We start from the raw sequence: 21,290 nt of genomic DNA on the forward strand, positions 1-21,290 counted from the left end.
TCGGTGTATTTGCAGGATGCACATCAGAGGTGGAGGCAGACTGCTGCCTTCCATGCCCTGTTGACTGAGATGCCATTGGCAGACGTCCTTTGGAGGGCTGAGTCCTGGAGGGCCTGGCCTATTTTCGGGTGGCACTGATGCAGCATCACTCTGTTATATCCTCTCTGCCTGAGTTGTGCTGGTCTCAGGAAGGGAGAATTCCGATTGTGTGGGCACTCTCGGGGTCTCCTGGATGGAAGCCTCTAGCCTGTGCTCCAGTGGATCCTCCATCTTCCGGGTGATCGTGGGCCCCTGGCTACTCCATGGGATGGAGGGGCAGCTGGAGTAAGCTCCAGAAGCCTCAATGTCACCTGGTGCTGCCAGTCCTGGAGGCCCATCATTGTCTGCACCATGCAGTTGAACCCCTCAGCCATGGTTCTCAGGGACTGAGCTATGCTTTGCAGCTCTTCTGCCATGAACCTGACCTCGAGCCTCAGGCTTTCCACTGGGGAATCCACCCTTCGTGTTGGCCTGGGCGCCACACATTTACGGCACCATCTTCTCCGATGGCTTTGGGACTCCTCCATTCAGCCTTGCATTCACGGGAGTGTCGCTGACACCCCCTGATGCTATACCTGGCGCTGCCTTTGCATTTGAAGCAGCTGAGATATGCTTCAAAGGCATGCCACCTAGCTGAGTCCTAGAATCCAGCAAACCTTTGACTGTCCAATCCCTGGGATGCTCCTGCCCCCACCTTATGTGCATCATTAGGGTTCGGGTTAGGGTCAGAAGCAGTGTGGGGCTCACCAGCAAGCCTGCCTGCTAAGGTCTCCACCAAGGTGCGTGTCTCTGAGCTGGTGGATGATACGGGTGATAACCATGATGCTTCTTCGCTGTCCTCATCCAACATCTTCTCCGAGGTTGTGTGGAGGGTGGAACACTGCTGGTGAGCGGGCCATACTGACTAGGTTCCTGCAAGGGAAGGGGCTGCGTATTAGTACATGGCAAGGTCAATTGTCTTGGATACACAGAACTCACTTAAGATTGGTCATCTGGATGAACTTGTGGCTTCTCATTTCTCTCTCTTTGGCCCACCTTGCTCTCAGCATAGGCCTGCTCCTCCCCTGTGAGCTCTATGCATCTCTCCTCAAAAGGAGACACGATCTTCAGCTGGGACATCCCATTGCCCATCGTCTCGCGCTCTTTGCGGTTGTGGACAAGCTTATCCTGCAAGAACACAAATGGGGATGATGTGAGCTGGATGCTTGGTGGATCAAATATCGAAGATACCTGGCATGTGTGGGCACTGCGCATAAGCAGGGAGGATAACTGAAGAGGAGTGCCAGGGGGTGTGGGAAAACTTGAGAGGTTAGGGGTTGGGTCCCTGCTAGATGGCAGCATGGGGGGTCCAGGTGACATTTCAAAGGGTGATGGCAAGCTGTAGTGCAGAGAGGATACAGGGAGAACTTACCCAGGCAGAAAGGAGTAGGTCATTCATCTTGTGGCATTGCAACCCCATCCTCATGTGGAGGCAGTTGACACTGACCACTGTTGTGACCATCTCCCAGGCACGATTTGTTATCTTGCTGGATGGACATTTGCCTGTCCGAGGGTGTATTGTTGCCCATCTCTCCTCCACAGCAACCAGCATAAGGGTGCGGGCCCCCTCTGTGAAGCTTGGAACTGGCTTCCTCGCTGCCATCCTCCTGGTTTGAATGAGAGCATGTGCTGTGCAGCTGTTCAAATATGGTGCCCCTTCATTAAAGTGCTCAGTTGGGCCCGGGATGGCGAATTAGACGCTCCGCGCCTCAGGCACAGCCTTTTTTACATGGGGGGAAAAGTGATTTTCTCCAAGTGCCCAGAAATTGCAGTCCAGATTGCACTGCCAGGGTCAGCAGGAATCGCACTGTGTTTCAGGCCAATATTGACACTTTTTGGGGGGAAATTCCATCCAATGTCTCGGAACACACTTGAAGAATGACGGTTTGGACCACGTGCCAGAGAGTTTTCAGTATCTTTAGAATGGTGCCTTCAAGAGGATTAAGAGAAAGGAAGAAAATAATAAATGAATGATCTAATACCTTTTTCCTTTAATTTTTCAAGGTAGCAGAGATCACAGAAGAGTTAAATACCTTGCCGAAGAGAGCACAACTGTCTGCTGCTTTTATCACCTATCTGTCTGCCGCTCCTGAAGATCAGAGAAAAGCCAGTTTGGAGGAATGGATGAAATCGTCAGACCTTCAAAGTGAATATAATATCTACTTTTATTAAATTTGTTTGGTGGCTGACTAATCTGCTGAAGTACATTCTCTCTGCTATCTATTCATAAGATTGCTACTCACATTGCATTCAACATTAGAAAAAAAGGAACCAGAAGAAATAGAATAGGTTGTCCATAATAATTTACTTTTGTTTTATAAATAACTTCCTACATTTTCAAACAGGTGTTATCAGAACTCAGGGGGTGGGATTCTCCAATAATGGGGCTATGTCCCTACTCCAGCGACAAAAAGCAGGCGTTTCACTCTGGACTTTCTTCAAGAAAGTCCAGAGTGATTCTCCTACCTGAAGGGGGCTAGCAGGGCCCCGGAGTACTCCACGCAGCTCTGCCTGCCGATACAGGGCCCTGCACTTCTGGTCGGGAGTCCGCGCATGCGGACGGCGGAGGCCCCGCTCGATATGGCGGACTCGCACCGCGGACCGACCCCGACAATATAGGCCCCCCCGAGATCGCGCGCGCCCGTGGATCGGTGGCCCCGGATCGCTAGCCTGGCCATCCCTGAGGCCCCTGAGTCCGCAGCCGCCGCCGACCATTTCCGACAGAAAAAACGTGGTTAGAACCACGCCATTGGAAACTCGGGCAGTTTTCTTTGGTGAATCGTGGGGGGGCCTCTGTCAATGGCCCCCTACCCGCGCCGCGATTCATGGCAATTCTCCGGGGACCAGAGAATTGCGGGAAGTGATGTCGCGCCGGTTTTTGCCGTCAACGCCCATTCTCTGCCCCCGCGCTGATCGCGATTTCGGTGCGGAGGTTCGGAGAATTCTGCGCAGGGCTTTCACGTTTTAGCTCTGTTGGCTGGACAGCTGGTTCGTGATGCAGAGCGAGGCCAACAGCACAGGTTCAATTACTGTACCGGCTGAGGTTATTCATGAATCTTGCATTCTCAACCTTGCCCCTCACCTGAGATGTGGTGACCCTCATGTCAAATCACCACCAGTCAGCTTTCCCCGTCAAAGGAGAAAGCAGCCTATGGTCATCTGGGACTATGGCGAATTTACTTACTTGCTTTTTACTCAAACATTAATTGTTCAGAATTAAAACAGAATTCATATAGTTGTAAAATTATGCCGTTACTGTGTATTTAATTAGCTTGGGGAATGCGACACAGATTTTATCAATTAGAAAGTAAGTTTACCAGCTAAAGTTTCGTAACTGGTATGAAAATTGTTGATCCTCATGGCACTGAGCCTGGCTCTGGGACTCAGAAGGGAAGGGGGGAGAATAGAAAAGCAATAGTAGTAGGAGATTCAATGGTTAGAGGAATAGAAAGGAGATTCTGTGGTCGCGAGCGAGACTCCCGGAAGGTATGTTGCCTCCAGGGTGCCAGGGCTAGGGATGTCTCGGATCGTGTCTTCAGGATCCTTAAGGGTGAGGGGGAGCAGCCAGAAGTCATGGTGCACATTGGTACCAACGACGTAGGTAGGAAAAGGGGTGTGGAGATAATAAACGAGTTTAGGGAGTTAGGCTGGAAGTTAAAAGCCAGGACAGACAGAGTTGTCATCTCTGGTTTGTTGCCTGTGCCACGTGATAGCGAGGCTAGGAATAGGGAGAGAGTGCAGCTGAACACGTGGCTGCAGGAATGGTATAGGAGGGAGGGCTTCAGGTATTTGGATAATTGGAGCGCATTCTGGGGAAGGTGGGACCTGTACAAGCAGGATGGGTTGCATCTGAACCAGAGGGGCACCAATATCCTGGGAGGGAGGTTTTCTAGTACTCTTTGGGAGGGTTTAAACTAATTTGGCAGGGGAATGGGAACCGGATTTGTAGTCCATCAACTAAGGTAGCCGATATTCAGGATGCCAAAGCGTGTAGTGAGGCAGTGGGGAAGGGAACACTGACAAAGGAGAGTACTTGCAGGCACGGAGATGGGTTGAAGTGTGTATACTTCAATGCAAGAAGCATCAGGAATAAGGTGGGTGAACGTAAGGCATGGATCGGTACTTGGGACTACGATGTGGTGGCCATCACGGAAACTTGGATAGAAGAGGGGCAGAAATGGTTGTTGGAGGTCCCTGGTTATAGATGTTTCAATAAGATTAGGGAGGGTGGTAAAAGAGGTGGGGGGTGGCATTGTTAATTAGAGATAGTATAACAGCTGTAGAAAGGCAGTTCGAGGAGTATCTGCCTACTGAGGTAGTATGGGTTGAAGTCAGAAATAGGAAAGGAGCAGTCACCTTGTTAGGAGTTTTCTATAGGCCCCCCAATAGTAGCAGAGATGTGGAGGAACAGATTGGGAAACAGATTTTGGAAAGGTGCAGAAGTCACAGGGTAGTAGTCATGGGTGACTTCAACTTCCCAAACATTGAGTGGAAACTCTTTAGATCAAATACTTTGGATGGGTGGTGTTTGTGCAGTGTGTCCAGGAAGCTTTTCTAACACAGTATGTAGATTGTCCGACCAGAGGAGAGGCGATATTGGATTTGGTACTTGGTAATGAACCAGGGCAAGTGATAGATTTGTTAGTGGGGGAGCATTTTGGAGATAGTGACCACAATTCCGTGACTTTCACTTTAATGGAGAGGGATAGGTGCGTGCAATAGGGCAAGGTTTACAATTGGGGGAAGGGTAAATACGATGTTGTCAGACAAGAATTGAAGTGCATAAGTGGGAACATAAGCTGTCAGGGAAGGACACAAGTGAAATGTGGAACTTGTTCAAGGAACAGGTACTACGTGTCCTTGATATGTATGTCCCTGTCAGGCAGGGAAGAAATAGTCGAGGGAGGGAACCATGGTTGACAAGAGACGTTGAATGTCTTGTTAAGAGGAAAAAGGAGACTTATGTAAGGCTGAGGAAACAAGGTTCAGACAGGGCGTTGGAGGGATACAAGATAGCCAGGAGGGAACTGAAGAAAGGGATAAGGAGAGCTAAGAGATGGCATGAACAATCTTTGGCAGGTAGGATCAAGGAAAACCCCAAGGCCTTTTACACATATGTGAGAAATATGAGAATGACTAGAGCGAGGGTAGGTCCGATCAAGGACAGTAGCGGGAGATTGTGTATTGAGTCTGAAGAGATAGGAGAGGTCTTGAACGAGTACTTTCTTCTGTATTTACAAATGAGAGGGGCCATATTGTTGGAGAGGACAGTGTGAAACAGACTGGTAAGCTCGAGGAAATACTTGTTAGGAAGGAAGATGTGTTGGGCATTTTGAAAAACTTGAGGATAGACAAGTCCCCCGGGCCTGACGGGATATATCCAAGGATTCTATGGGAAGCAAGAGATGAAATTGCAGAGCCGTTGGCAATGATCTTTTCGTCCTCATTGTCAACAGGGGTGGTACCAGGGGATTGGAGAGTGGCGAATTTCGTGCCCCTGTTCAAAAAAGGGACTAGGGATAACCCTGGGAATTACAGGCCAGTTAGTCTTACTTCGGTGGTAGGCAAAGTAATGGAAAGGGTACTGAAGGATAGGATTTCTGAGCATCTGGAAAGACACTGCTTGATTAGGGATAGTCAGCACGGATTTGTGAGGGGTAGGTCTTGCCTTACAAGTCTTATTGAATTCTTTGAGGAGGTGACCAAGCATGTGGAGGAAGGTAAAGCAGTGGATGTGGTGTACATGGATTTTAGTAAGGCATTTGATAAGGTTCCCCATGGTAGACTTCTGCAGAAAGTACGGAGGCATGGGATAGTGGGAAATTTGGCCAGTTGGATAACAAACTGGCTAACCGACAGAAGTCAGAGAGTGGTGGTGGATGGCAAATATTCAGCCTGGATCCCAGTTACCAGTGGTGTACCGCAGGAATCAGTTCTGGGTCCTCAGCTGTTTGTGATTTTCATTAATGACTTGGATGAGGGAGTCGAAGGGTGGGTCAGTAAATTTGCAGACGATACGAAGATTGGTGGAGTTGTGGATAGTAAGGAGGGCTGTTGTTGGCTGTACTGGGCTGGTTTAGAACATTCGGCTAAATCGCTGGCTTTTAAAGCAGACCTAGGCAGGCCAGCAGCACGGTTCGATTCCTGTACCAGCCTCCCCGAACAGGCGCCGGAATGTGGCGACTAGGGGCTTTTCACAGTAACTTCATTGAAGCCTACTTGTGACAATAAGCGATTTTCAAAGAGACATAGATAGGATGCAGAGCTGGGCTGATAAGTGGCAGATGGAGTTTAACCCTGAAAAGTGTGAGGTTGTCCATTTTGGAAGGACAAATATGAATGCGGAATACAGGGTTAACGGTAGTGTTCTTGGCAATGTGGAGGAGCAGAGAGATCTTGGGGTCTATGTTCATACATCTTTGAAAGTTGCCACTCAAGTGGATAGAGCTGTGAAGAATGCCTATGGTGTGCTAGCGTTCATTAACAGAGGGATTGAATTTAAGAGCCATGAGGTGATGATGCAGCTGTACAAACCTTTGGTAAGGCCATATTTGGAGTACTGTGTCCAGTTCTGGTCGCCTCATTTTAGGAAGGATGTGGAAGCTTTGGAAAAGGTGCAAAGGAGATTTACCAGGATGTTGCCTGGAATGGAGAGTAGGTCTTACAAGGAAAGGTTGAGGGTGCTAGGCCTTTTCTCATTAGAACGGAGAAGGATGAGGGGCGACTTGATAGAGGTTTATAAGATGATCAGGGGAATAGATAGAGTAGACAGTCAGAGACTTTTTCCCCGGGTGGAACAAACCATTACAAGGGGACATAAATTTAAGGTGAATGGTGGAAGATATAGGGGGGATGTCAGAGGTAGGTTCTTTACCCAGAGAGTAGTGGGGGCATGGAATGCACTGCCTGTGGAAGTAGTTGAGTCGGAAACATTAGGGACCTTCAAGCAGCTATTGGATAGGTACATGGATTACGGTAAAATGATATAGTGTAGATTTATTTGTTCTTAAGGGCAGCACGGTAGCATTGTGGATAGCACAATTGCTTCACAGCTCCAGGGTCCCAGGTTCGATTCCGGCTTGGGTCACTGTCTGTGCGGAGTCTGCACATCCTCCCCGTGTGTGCGTGGGTTTCCTCCGGGTGCTCCGGTTTCCTCCCACAGTCCAAAGATGTGCAGGTTAGGTGGATTGGCCATGATACATTGCCCTTAGTGTCCAAAATTGCCCTTAGTATTGGGTGGAGGTGTTGACCTTGGGTAGGGTGCTCTTTCCAAGAGTCGGTGCAGACTCAGTGGGCCGAATGGCCTCCTTCTGCACTGTAAATTCAATGATAATCTATGATTAATCTAGGACAAATGTTCGGCACAACATCGTGGGCCGAAGGGCCTGTTCTGTGCTGTATTTTTCTATGTTCTATGTTCTATACTATAGCTTTTTCAGATATAGGTAGATGAGACATTGGGCATATTGCCCGACTTTTGTATTAGAACATGAAAATAAGATTATTTTGCTGATAGTATGATCCTGGCTGTACCCAAGACTCTTAATGATCATAAGTAACTATTTTCTAGTGTAGAGTATCTGTGCCTGAATACCTGAAACCCTGCTCTGCTGCAGTAACAGTGGAAATCACAATCGGCTACCAATCTTGGTGAACATCTAGTGTAGCATCTGCTTCAATAGCACTGCTTCCCCACGTTTCAAATATCAGGGGCGAAATTCTCCACAAATGGCGCGATGTCCGCCGACTGGCGCCCAAAACGGCGCCAATCAGACGGGCATCGCACCGCCCCAAAGGTGCGGAATGCTCCGCATCTTTGGGGGCCGAGCCCCAACATTGAGGGGCTAGGCCGGCGCCGGAGGGATTTCCGCCCCGCCAGCTGGCGGAAACGGCCTTTGTTGCCCCGCCAGCTGGCGCGGAAATGACATGTCGGGGCGGCACATGCGCGGGAGCGTCAGCGGCCGCTGACAGTTTCCCGCGCATGCGCAGTGGGGAGAGTCTCTTCCGCCTCCGCCATGGTGGAGACCGTTGCGGAGGCGGAAGGGAAAGAGTGCCCCCACGGCAAGGCCCGCCCGCGGATCGGTGGGCCCCGATCACGGGCCAGGCCACCGTGGGGGCACCCCCCAGGGCCAGATCGCCCCGCGCCCCGCCCAGGACCCCGGAGCCCGCCCATGCCGCCTTGTCCCGCCGGTAAATAGGTACTCTAATTTACGCCGGCAGGACAGGCAATTTATCGGCGGGACTTCGGCCCGGAGAATCGAGCGGGGGGGCCCGCCAACCGGCGCGGCCCGATTCCCGCCCCCGCCGAATATCCGGTACCGGAGACTTCGGCAACCGGCAGGGGCGGGATTCACGGCAGCCCCCGGCGATTCTCCAACCGGGCGGGGGGTCGGCGAATGACGCCCCAGCTGTTTCTTGATATTTTTGGGTTAAGAGCACAATTTTAAAATGCACAGATGACAGGAATCTTGGAAATATTGTTAACACAAAGGAGGGGAGTGATAAACTTCAAGATGACTTGGGCCAGAATTTTACATTTCCCCCTCAGCAGGGGCACGGGGCGTAAAATTGCATGGAGGGAATTCCCTCCGGGATCCCACATGCGCCGAACCAGACGCAATTTTACAGTGGGGCAGGCAGGGCCTCGGATGGAAAACCCACCTCGCTCCCTGTTAAGTACCTTAAGTGTTCAATTTAGGGCATTTTCCTGCCCAGTTTCAATTTTCAGGATGCCAAGTAGATCTTGGGCAGGAAGGGGTGGAGGTGGTGCTTCAATCTAATGTCCAGTTCAGATTTGGGGTACCCTTCTCGTGGGGATCTGGGAGCTCTGGCCCTCTCTCCATCCCTCCCATCACCCCTGCATATTCCCCGACAGTGTGTGGGAGAGGGCCTCCCTCATAGCCCCCTATTATTCATCAGTGTACCTACAAACTCCTTGTTTTCATCTCCTACTTTTGGGTTCTTCCTGCCCTGGTCTTTCAAACTTGATCCCCTCCTTGTCCATGCTAGGACCCCTCCTCCAGTTCCCACCCCATGCCCCCTGCAGACACCTAGTCCTGGTTTCCTGGCACTTAAGATTTGTGGGACTACCTGTAGTCCCATTAGTAGCTAGTGCTCCCAATGGCGTTGCTGGAACTACAGAGCTGCCAGCCAGTCTGATTGACCGATAGCTCTCTGAGGTGGGACTTCCTCCTGTGTGAAGGCAGAAGTCTGACCGTCAGCCAATCCATGGAGCGTTAAATGGCTGCGGGGCTGCTGTCATTGGCGGGATTGTGTTCCTGTTTATATGCCCTTCTATCTGAAAAATGTTGCCTAACATTTATGTATTGCATATTATACAAAGAAAATAGTCTCTGGTAAACCAAGGCAGCAACAGTGATCAATTATTGACTTCTTTCTTCGTACATTTTCTGGCTGAGAAGATTTCAGAAGGACCAAATTATCTGTAGCTAGAAGAAAATAGTAGCTGGGAGGGAAGGGGAAGATTTATTTGTTGATGGCATTGTGCTGTACGTGGTGACAATGATAGAGGATGGTGCCTTGGATGTGAAGGCTGGTGGATTGAAGCTGAAGCAAAGGTGGGCTTTCTAATGGTTATGGGAGAAAGGGGAAGGGTGAGGGTGGAAGTGTGTGAAATGAAGCAAGTTGTTGTCTACATGTTTAAAATTTGGCATTCATTTGAGCAGAATTTGATCTACGTCATTTCCTCTACACTGAGAGCGAGCAATTGATTTGGAAGAGTGAAGGGTTACCTTCAGATGACCTGTCTGTGGAAAATGCTCTTGTCATCTTGCAGGTAATTTAACTCGCTTATCTTTTCTGATTACGAACAATATTAATACTTTCAAAACAGAATGGAGTTTTGTCTGTTCTGTATATTTTGTGCACTGATACAGAATTTTTGAAAACGCTTTTTTTCATTGTTACAAGGTTGTGCTTTTTAAAATAAAATACAATTCTTTATTCTTTTTATGGTTATATTAAAAAAAATGAACTGTAATCCTATTAAGACAATAGCCGATAGCCAGAGAACTCCAATATACAAATTGCATTCCACTAAGTGGGATGAAAAGGAGTAGACGCTTAACCACCTGGTGAGTGTGAAGGACCCCATGTCCAATATTTTTTTTACACTATTATTATGGCCCCGGGCTTAGAGAACACCAAAGTGTATCATGGAGTTCACCTGACCCACATCTTTTCATAGATTTTGGTTATGGGGAGCACAAGGGCCCACTTTACAGGTGTGATTCAACAGAGATCTAAAGTATTTTTAAACAAAAACAATGTTTATTCTATAAATCCAGTTAACATTTTATAAACACACAGTAAACATCTTATCAACTACCAACCCTGATAACCCCCCCCCCCCCCAAAGATTTGTACTCTATAGGTAACTCTGAGTAATTATCTTAACAACATCCATAAGTCAAAGGCCCTTTTTAATAAAGACAGTAAGTTTGCATTCCTTACAGAAACAGGTATTACTTTGAAATCATCAAGTGATCTGGTGACATTCTTTAGCATGCAGAGTGAGAGGCCAAAATACACCTCCTTGGTTTGAATGCAGCTCTCCAACTGAAAACAAAACTAAAACTCAGAGCCAAAAACAGCTTTCAGCTCAAAACGAAACTAAAAGGCAGAGCCAGAGCCCAGCTCCACCCACACACTGACATCACTGCAGCCACTTGAGAAGACAAACATTTCTTAAAGTGACATTCCCAAGACACTATGCTGAAATGTTTCAAACATTTCTAAGATGAGATACCAAAATGCAATTACCTGTTCTAAAAATAATGATGGCAGCAGACATGGATTAATCCAATTTCTCTGGAATAAACAGCCAACATGATTTTTAAGAACTATTTAGCAAGCCAGAGAGATCAGAATGCCGTACTGAAAGTTTATTTTTTAAGTTTGGGTGGTAAACGTGTATTTGTTTAAACTCAGGAAACCTGTCTGACTATTTCTTTAATATTTGAAAGTGTGTGTATTGGGACTCCTGCCGTATTGGCAAAACACATCCTCTCTAAATTCACAAAAAACACTGTTATGGTCACATCTGGAATGGTAGAATAAGGGAGTTGTTTTTACGCCTCTTCACATGATCATAATATTCTATTTTTTAAAAAGCTTACATGAAGTTAGCAATGTCAATCATTTACACAAAATCCCTCAACTGGCTTCAGTTCTTTGTATTTTGTTTAAATTGGTTTTAGAACATAGAACATAGATCAGTACAGCACAGTACAGCCCCTTCAGCCCATGATGTTGTGCCGACCATTTATCCTAATCTAAGATCAACCTAACCTACACCCCTTCAATTTACTGCTGTTCATGTGCCTGTCCAAGAGTCGCTTAAATGTCCCTAATGACTCTGACTCCACCACCTCCGTTGGCAGTGCATTCCACACAACCACCACTCTCTGTGTAAAGAACCTACCTCTGACATCTCCCCTATACCTTCCTCCAATCACCTTAAAATTATGTCCCCTCGTGACAGCCATTTCCACCCTGGGGAAAAGTCTCTGGCTATCCACTCTATCCATGCCTCTCATCACCCTGTACACCTCTATCAAGTCACCTCTCTGCCTTCTTCGCTCCAGTGAGAAAAACCATAGCTCCCTCAACCTTTCTTCAGAAGACATGCCCTCTAGTCCAGGCAGCATCCTGGTAAATCTTCTCTGTACCCTCTCCAAAGCATCCACATTCCTCCTATAATGAGGCGATCAGAACTGGACACAATATTCCAAGTGTGGTCTTACTGGAGTTTTATAAAGCTGCAGCAAAACCTCGCGGCTCTTAAACTCAAACCCCCTGTTCATGAAAGCCAACACACCATGCGCCTTCTTAACAACCCTATCAACCTGGGTGGCAACATTGAGGGATCTATGTACGTGGACCCCAAGATCCCTCTGTTCCTCCACACTTCCAAGAATCCTGCCTTTAACCCTGTATTCAGCATTCAAATTCGACCTTCCAAAATGAATCCCTTTATATTTATCTAGGTTGAACTCCATCTGCCACTTCTCAGCCCAGCTCTGCATCCTGTCAATGTCCTGTTGTAACCTGCAACAACCCTCAACACTATCTACAACCCCACCAACCTTCGTGTCATCGGCAAACTTACTAACCCACCCTTCCACTTCCTCATCCAAGTCATTTATAAAAACCACAAAGAGCAGAGGTCCCAGAACAGATCCTTGCGGGACACCACTGGTCACCGACCTCCAGGCGGAATACTTTCCATCCACTACCACTCACTGTCTTCTTTCGGCCAGCCAATTCTATATCCAGACAGCCAAATTTCCCTGTATCCCATGCCCCCTAACTTTCTGAATGAGCCTACCATGGGGAACCTTATCACATGCCTTACTGAAATCCATATACACCACATCCACTGCCTGACCTTCATCAATGTGTCTTGTCACATGCTCAAAGAATTCAATGAGTCTTGTGAGGCATGACCTGCCCCTCACAAAGCCATGCTGACGATCTTTAATCAAACTATGTTTTTCTAAATAATCATAAATCCTGGGCGCGATTCTCCGCTCCCGCGCCGGTTGGGAGAATCGACGATCGCGCCATTTTTCCATGCGACGTCGGTCCGACGCCCTCCCGCGATTCACCCAAGGGGCGAGATCGGCCCCGTCGAGTTCTGCGCGGCGCAGGCCGGAGAATCGCCCGAGACACCCAAAATGGCGTTTCTCCGCTCCCCCCGCTATTCTACGGCCCGGATGGGCCGAAGTCCGGGTCACGCCGTCGTCGTTCACACCTGGTAAATAAAGTCGTCAGCCAGTTGTGCTGGCTGACGCTGAGCAGTGAGGAGGTGAGCGGACTGTTCCGGAGCTCCTGCAGACCGTGTCGGCTTCCCCGAGAATGCTGCGCCCAACGGGAGTGGGGGGGGGGGGGGTGGGAGGGCACGTGAGGGAGAGTATATGGAGGTGGGTCAGGGAGGAAATGGAGGTGGGATGGGGGGAGGGAGGGAGTGGAGGTGGGATGGGGGAGGGAGCGAGTGGAGGTGGGGGGGTGAGGGAGGGAGTGGAGGTGGGAGGGGAGTGAGGGAGAGTGTGGAGGGTGTTGTCCATTCGCGGATGCCACATGTCAGCTGCCTTGATATGGCAGGACGGTGACGAGGGCACAGCCGCAGGTTGTCGTGTGGCTGATGAGCACAGGTGACTGGCACACTGGTGAGGAGGACGGTGTGAACGGACCGTTGGAAGCAGACAGTGACCAGGGTCGACATTCTCCGACCCCCCGCCGGGTCGGAGAATCGCCGGGGGCTGGCGTGAATCCCGCCCCCGCCGGTTGCCGAAGTCTCCGGCACTGGATATTCGGCGGGGGCGGGAATCGCGCCGCGCCGGTTGGCGGGCCCCCCCGCTCGATTCTCCGGCCCGGATGGGCCGAAGTCCCGCCGATAAATTGCCTGTCCCGCCGGCGTAAATTAAATCACCTACCTTACCGGCGGAACAAGGCGGCGCGGGCGGGCTCCGGGGTCCTGGGGGGGGGGGGGGCGCGGGACAATCTGACCCCGGGGGGTGGCCCCACGGTGGCCTGGCCCTCGATCGGGACCCACCGATCCGTGGGCGGGCCTGTGCCGTGGGGGCACTCTTTCTCTTCCGCCTCCGCCACGGTCTCCACCATGGCGGAGGTGGAAGAGACTCCCTCCACTGCGCATGCGTGGGAAACTGTCAGCGGCCGCTGACGCTCCCGCGCATGCGACGCCCGGAGATGTCATTTCCGCGCCAGCTGGCGGGGCAACAAATGTGAGGTTATCCATTTTGGTAGGAATAACAGCAAAAGGGATTATTATTTAAATGATAAAATATTAAAACATGCTGCTGTGCAGAGAGACCTGGGTATGCTAGTGCATGAGTCGCAAAAAGTTGGTTTTCAGGTGCAACAGGTGATTAAGAAGGCAAATCGAATTTTGTCCTTCATTGCTAGAGGGATGGAGTTTAAGACTAGGGAGGTTCTGCTGCAATTGTATAAGGTGTTAGTGAGGCCACACCTGGAGTATTGTGTTCAGATTTGGCCTCCTTACTTGAGAAAGGACGTACTGGCACTGGAGGGTGTGCAGAGGAGATTCACTAGGTTAATCCCAGAGCTGAAGGGGTTGGATTATGAGGAGAGGTTGAGTAGACTGGGACTGTACTCGTTGGAATTTAGAAGGATGAGGGGGGATCTTATAGAAACATATAAGATTATGAAGTGAATAGATAGGATAGATTCGGGCAGGTTGTTTCCACTGGTGGGTAAAAGCAGAACTAGGGGGCATAGCCTCAAAATAAGGGGAAGTAGATTTAGAACTGAGTTTAGGAGGAACTTCTTCACCTAAAAGGTTGTGAATCTATGGAATTCCTTGCCCAGTGAAGCAGTAGAGGCTCCTTCATTAAATGTTTTTAAGATAAAGATAGATAGTTTTTTGAAGAATAAAGGGATTAAGGGTTATGGTGTTCGGGCCGGAAAGTGGAGCTGAGTCCACAAAAGATCAGCCATGATCTCATTGAATGGTGGAGCAGGCTCGAGGTGCCAGATGGCCTACTCCTGCTCCTAGTTCTTATGTTCTTATGTTTTATGTTGTCCGACCGTATGCCACCCTCTGACGTGCGTCCCTGGGTGCGCTTAAGGTTGGAGATGGTCGGCTGTGTCTTGGCCGAGACGACCCTGGACGTTCGGCGGCTGGCCCTGAGGAACACAACGATACGGGGTTTGTTAGACATGCTGGGCCGGGTGTATGGTGGTGGTGGGGGCAGTGTGTGAGGGGGGGGCGGGGTTAAGAGTGCAGTGGTATGAGTGTGAGGGGGAGGCGATCGAGGGTGCAGTGGCCAGTGTGTGAGTGGGAGGCGATCGAGGGTGCAGTGGCCAGTGTGTGAGTGGGAAGGCGATCGAGGTTGCACTGGCCAGTGTGTGAGGGGGGAGGGGATTGAGGGTGCAGTGGCATGAGTGTGAGGGGGGAGGGGATCGAGGGTGCAGTGGCATTAGTGTGAGGGGGAGGGGTTCGAGGGTGCAGTGGCATGAGTGTGAGGGGGGAGGGGATTGAGGGCGCAGTAGCCAGAGTGTGAGGGGGGCGATGACAGGCTAGGGGCGGAGGAGGGGGGGGGGCTGGTGAGGACATGCAGGTTTGTCTCACTTGCTTCTGCGCCTCCGACCTGGCATGTCGCGTTCTCCCGGGTGGCGGATCACCCAGCGAGGTCCACGGCCCTCTGCTCGTGCACATTTAGGGGGTGCGACACAGGAGAACCCCCTCTGGTTCTCATACACTCACGTTGGTTGTGGGCTGTCTTGTCCTGGGGGGGGGGTTGGATAAAGCATCACAATTAGGCGGGTATCATCAGGGCGTGCAGATGTAGGCTATATTAATGCTGGGTGAGGAGACAGGTGGAGCCATGCCATGGCATCTCCAGTGGGGTCCCGGTGTTCATGTGGGTCGAGTACATCGTTGTGCACCCTAAACCGCCCCCCCCCCCACCTCCCCACCCCCCCACTTCCCCCCCCCTCGTGCCCGGGGGGGGGGGGGTTGGTTGTGACCCGGGGGCACCCTCATGGCACTTACCCTGGCAGCCCGAGTGAGGTCGTGCAGCTTCTTCCGACATTGCTCCCTGGACTGGGGGGTGTGCCCCACAGCACTCACAGCGGTGCCAACTTCACGTCAACCGCGCTTCACCATGCTGGACGGCTGGCGATGCCCACATCTTGGGCAGAGGGTGGCCCTTCAGTTTTCAACCTCATCGAGGAGGGTGTCCAGGTCCGTGTCCCGGAACCTCGGTGCGGCTCGTCGGGCTCGTCCATCTCTCCTCCTTCTTCTCCTCCTGGGTCCTTCCGTGCGCGGATCGCGCCATTTATGGCGCAGCGCTGCGTCATTCGGCCGTCGCGTACTTCCGATGCTGCTTTTGCGCCACGCCCCCCGAGTTCCTCGCAGCCCCGCTCCTAGCCCATTTTCGGGTCCTGAATCGATCGCGGTCTGGGCCGTCTCGCACCGTTCACGACGGCGTGGGCACTTAGTCACGGGAGCGGAGAATCGCGCCCCCTATCTCTCAGCATCCTTTCCAATATTTTGCTCACCACAGACTGATGGGTCTGTAATTCCCAGGAATTTCCTTAATCCCTTTCTTGAATAGGGGAACAACATTCGCCTCCCTCCAATTATCCGGTCCTACTCCAGTGGAGAGTGAGGACACAAAGATCATCGCCAACGGCGCAGCAATCACCTCCCTCGCTTCCCGTAGTAACCTTGGGTATATCCCGTCATGCCCAGGGGACTTATCTATTCTGATGCTTTTCAAAATTTCCAGCACATCCTCCTTCTTAATATCAACCTGTTCAAGTCTATTAACCTGGTTCTCATGGGCAACGACGCCCCTCTCTATAGTAAATACTGAAGCAAACTATTCATTTAGGGCCTCCCCAACTCTTCAGACTCTAGGCACAAGTTCCCCCACTATCCCTGATCGGCCATACTCTCACTCTGATCATCCTCTTATTTCTCACAAAAGTGTAGAACGCCTTGGGGTTTTCCCTCATCCTTATCGCCTGGGCTTTTTCATGCCCCCTTCTAGCTCTCCTCAGTCATTTTTTGAGTTCCTTCCTGGCTACCTTGTAACCTTCTAGAGCCGAGTCAGATCCTTGCTTCCTTAACCTCCCATAAGCTTCCTTCTTCTTCTTGACTAGAAGTTTCACTTCTCTTGTCATCGAAGGCTCCTTCACCTTACCATTCCTTCCTCATCTCAGTGGGACAAAACTATTCAGCACTCGCAGAAAGTGCTCCTTAAACAATCCCCACATTACTGTTGTGCATTCCCCAAGAACAATTGTTCTCAGTTTATGCTCCTCAGCTCCTGTCCAATAGCAGTATAATTTCCCCTCCCCCAGTTAAATACCTTCCCACACTTTGTGTTCCTATCCCTCTCCATGACTATGGTAAAGGTCAAGGAGTTATGTTCGCTGTCACCGAAATGCTCTTCCACCGAGACACCTGACACCTGGCCTGGTTCGTTGCCGAGCACCAAGTCCAATATGGCTTCCCCCCCTAGTCGGCCTATCTACATATTGAGTCAGGAATCCTTCCTGTACACACCTGACAAAATCTGCTCCATCCAAACCATTTGCACTAAGGAGATTCCAGTCAATATTAGGGAAGTTGAAGTCACCCATGACAACAACTCTGTTACTTCTGCACTTTTCCAAGATGTGCCACCCAATCTGTTCCTCTATCTCTCTGCTGCTATTGGGGGGTCTATAGAAAACTCCCAATAAAGTTACTGCTCCATTCTTGTTTCTGACTTCCATCAATACTGACTCAGTAGACAAACCCTCCTCAACTACCTCCTTCTCTGCAGCTGTGGTGCACTCCCCAATTAATAGTGCCACTCCCCCTCCCCTTTTACCTCCCTCCCTCTTCTGAAAACATCTAATCCCCGGAGCATCTAACAACCATTCCTGCCCCTGTGAAATCCATGGGCGTGATTCTCCCATGCCGCACCGTATGGGAGAATCGGCGTTCGCGCCATTTTTCCCCACGGCGCCGGTCCGACGCAGGTAGGCGATTCTCTGAGGAGTGGAGAATTGGCGCCATTAGCGCCAGTGCGTTTGGCTCGGCGCCGGTTGCGGGCCGCTGTCGACGGCCGGGCCGCCAATTCTCCGGCCTTGATAGGCCGAGCGGAAACAGCAGAGTCCCGTCGGCGCCGCTCACACCTGCTCGCAGCCGGCAGGAACTCTGCGCGTAGGGTTGGGGGCCGCCTGTGGGGCGGGGAAAAGCGCTCCGTCACCGGGGGGGGGGGGGGGGGGGGGGGCTCCGATGGGGTCTGGCCTGCGATCGGGGCCCACCGATCGGCGGGCCGGCCTCACCAGCCCCGGCCCTATTTTGTTACACGGCTGGCCCCTGAACCCCCACGCCATGTTGTGTCGGTGCCGGCGTGCTGAGGTAGTCCTCCGCACATTTGCGGGTTGCCGCGGCCCAACTGCGCATGCGCGGGTTGGCGCGGCGCCTATTTGGCGCCGGGAAGGGAGGGTGGAGCGGCGTGAACGCCTCCAGTGTCGTGCTGGACTCCTGTGGGGGCCAGAATCGGCAGTGCCCGCGCCCTTTTCGCGCCGCCGTGATACGCGAACACTCTGTCTCCATTTCGGAGAATCGCACCCCATGTCTCCGTAATGGCCACAACATCATAGTTCCAAGTACTGATCCATGCTCTAAGTTCATCTCCCTTATTCCTGACACTCCTTGCATTGAAACAGACACACTTTAACCCATTCCACTGAGTGCAACTTTGCCCTATCAATTGTCTATCCTTCCTCACAGACTTGCTGCATACTATTTCTACCTGTTCAACAGCTGCCCTATCCTCTGATTCATAGCTCTGATTCCCCTCCCCCTGCCAAACTAGTTTAAACCCTCCCGAAGAGCTCTAGCAAACCTCCCACCCAGGATATTGGTGTCCCTCCAGTTTAGGTGCAATCCGTCCTTCACGTACAGGCCCCACCTTCCCCAGAAGATATCCCAATGATCCACATATTTGAAGCCTTCCCTCCTGCACCAGCCCTGTAGCCACGTGTTCAGCTGCAATCGCTCTCTGTTCCTTGCCTCACTTGCACGGGGCACCGGTAGCAATCCTGAGATCACTACTCTGCTTGTTCTGCTATTTAGCTTCCAACCTAACTCCCTAAAATCACTGTAGATCCTCATCCCTTTTCTTAGCTATGTCATTGGTGCCTATGTGCATCACGACTTCTGGTTGTTCCCCCTCCCCCTTAAGAATCCTGTAGACTCGATCCGAGACATCCCTGGCCCTGGCACCCGGGAGGCAACATACCTTCCGGGAGTCTCGCTCGCGACCACAGAATCTCCTATCTATTCCCCTAACCATTGAGTCTCCTATCACTATTGCTTTTCTATTCTCCCCCCTTCCCTTGTGAGCCACAGAGCCAGACTCAGTGCCAGAGACCTGGCCGCTAGGGCCTTCCCCGGTAGGCCATCCCCCCCCAACAGCATCCAAAACGGTATACTTGTTTTGAAGGGGAACGGCCACGAGGGATCCCTGCACTGTCTGCCCGTTCGTTTTCCTTCCCCTGACTGTAACCCAGCTACTCTTGTCCTGTACCTTGGATGTGGCTACCTCCCTGTAACTCCTCTCTATCACCCCCTCTGCCTCCCGGATGATCTGAAGTTCATCCAGCTCCAGCTCCAGTTCCCGAACACGGTCACTGAGGATCTGGAGTTGGGTGCACTTCCCGCAGGTATTTTGTTGTGGCTTTGACTGTTTCTAACTAGTAATGAAAGTTAACATCCATGTCTAGCATCATGTTTTCTATTTATTCAGTTTTTTAAAGATTACTAAAGGTATAAATGATGTAAAATGTTTTGCATTATTTAATCTGTACCTTCATTTACTAAACGTGTTTTCTTCATCAATTATAGAGAACGAGAAGAAAAGTATTTCAAAAATGCAAATTGGAATGTTGCTTGTACATTGTTCATTAGCTTTTGTTCTTAATTTAAAAATGCAATGGGAAAATTGTAACCTATCACACTGAGCAGAAACAGGATGGTTAGGTGGGCAGAGCCACATTTTAACTGCTCATTGAAGTTAAGTGGACCATGCGCTGGCCAGAAACAGGTAGATAACTCATGAATCGATGCAAATCAGGTTTCTTGGTCCCTTAAGTCAATGGGACCCAAATTCTATATTAATCTGTGCCGTTTTGTCCATTCCTGCCCACTGGCCAGATATCACTTTCTGAATGTTTCAAGCAGAAAGCTGGGCTAAGGCCCAGAGTAAAATAATCTGGGGCCTCAAACTTAGGTGTGCTTGTCCAGTTTTCACTCATCGCGATCACACAGTAAGAATTGATGTCAATTTCTTGAAAGTCAGGTACTCACAATGGTACAAAACCCAGATATTTGTGCCATTATTCAAAACATGGCACATTACCAGCATTTGTACACATAAATGCCACAAAATGCCACAATAAATCAACTTTTATTATCAGTTTTAATATTTTTGAATAAAATATTACTGTTTATTTACATCTATTTGCTGCTTTGGCATTCGTTTATCACTTATTATTAGATAGAGCCTTGTGGCATTTACAATAATGAAAGGTTGAATTTTATATACATGCAAAATACTTAAAAATCCAGAAGTCAGCAGTAAAATGGAATTATTTTATTGCTTTATTGATTGTTCTGCTTTATATTTTGAAATGTTATTTTTACATTGCTTTATGTTTTTATTTGGTTTATATTAACGCCAATCATATTTTTATTTATTTTTCCATCATTCGCTGCTTCGCAAATAGATCAGTGGGTTGAAAATCAGGGTAGGAATTCATTGTGTTTGCAATTTTTTTTCTGCTTTCTCTATTTCCCTTGTAAGGTCTGTACCCTGCATGTTCATGTGAAATAGTCTGAATATTGTCATTCCATTTGTGAATGCCATACTTCCTGTGTAACAAATCCAATTTGTGCATGATATGAAAGCTGACACTACCTTTTATTCTTAATAGCCATAGAATTACTTGACTCAGTAAATCCAGCAAGTGGAATTGATATTCATTTTGTGTTGCAGTATGAGACTGCATCAAACTGCAGAATGCTAATGTCTGCTGACAGACATGTGCAGCTTTACTGCTTTTTAATATACTATTAAAAGTTTAATTTGATTAAAAATAAAGATATGACTTTAGAGTATTATCTCTTACTGGTTACATTTTCAAATAAACATAATTAAAGTAATGCTTAGATCAACAATTTGAAATAAAAATTATTGGTTAAGGCATCAACTTTGTCTTGATTTGAAACTCTTGTCAGATTATGTAAAATTTGTAAGGCCCTTCATACTTTCTGAACGATGAACATTAATTAGGAGCAGACTACCTATTCTAAATTTTGACCTCTCTTATTTTATGCTTCATGACATTAATTATATAATGTGGAAGGCAATGATGTTGATAAATCTTAATTGGTATACATTATAACTTGCCAGGATTAATGGCAGTTTTGTGGGGCGGGGGGTTTCCATCATTTTCTTTTTAGAGAAAATATAGCGCAGGAATATCGAAGATATGGTATTTATCGGTGAATAATTCAAATGGATTATTATCAATATTAATCTGTTAGTTGATGAAATATTTAGTAGATAGCTTCAAAATGCTTTTTCATTATGTTTCTAATTGATTAATAGTCAATCTTATCACAGACAGAGAAGAAAACTGCA

General features: G+C 49.3%; 1 protein-coding gene across 3 annotated transcripts in view; it reads left to right on the top strand.

Annotated features, from left to right (window-relative positions):
* dync2h1 (dynein cytoplasmic 2 heavy chain 1) overlaps nt 1-21,290 on the top strand; it is an 866,357-nt gene that overhangs the window by 417,547 nt on the left and 427,520 nt on the right. For 2 of the 3 annotated variants that reach the window (XM_072476728.1, XM_072476729.1), the window contains exons 63-65: nt 2,083-2,224; nt 9,765-9,874; nt 20,374-20,394. In XM_072476728.1, the coding sequence (XP_072332829.1) occupies nt 2,083-2,224; nt 9,765-9,874; nt 20,374-20,394 (273 nt within the window). The remainder of the gene's footprint in view (nt 1-2,082; nt 2,225-9,764; nt 9,875-20,373; nt 20,395-21,290) is intronic. The other variant, XM_072476730.1, reaches the window with a different exon arrangement.

This window comes from Scyliorhinus torazame, chromosome 15, assembly GCF_047496885.1.
Source record: "Scyliorhinus torazame isolate Kashiwa2021f chromosome 15, sScyTor2.1, whole genome shotgun sequence".
Lineage (NCBI taxonomy): Eukaryota > Metazoa > Chordata > Chondrichthyes > Carcharhiniformes > Scyliorhinidae > Scyliorhinus > Scyliorhinus torazame.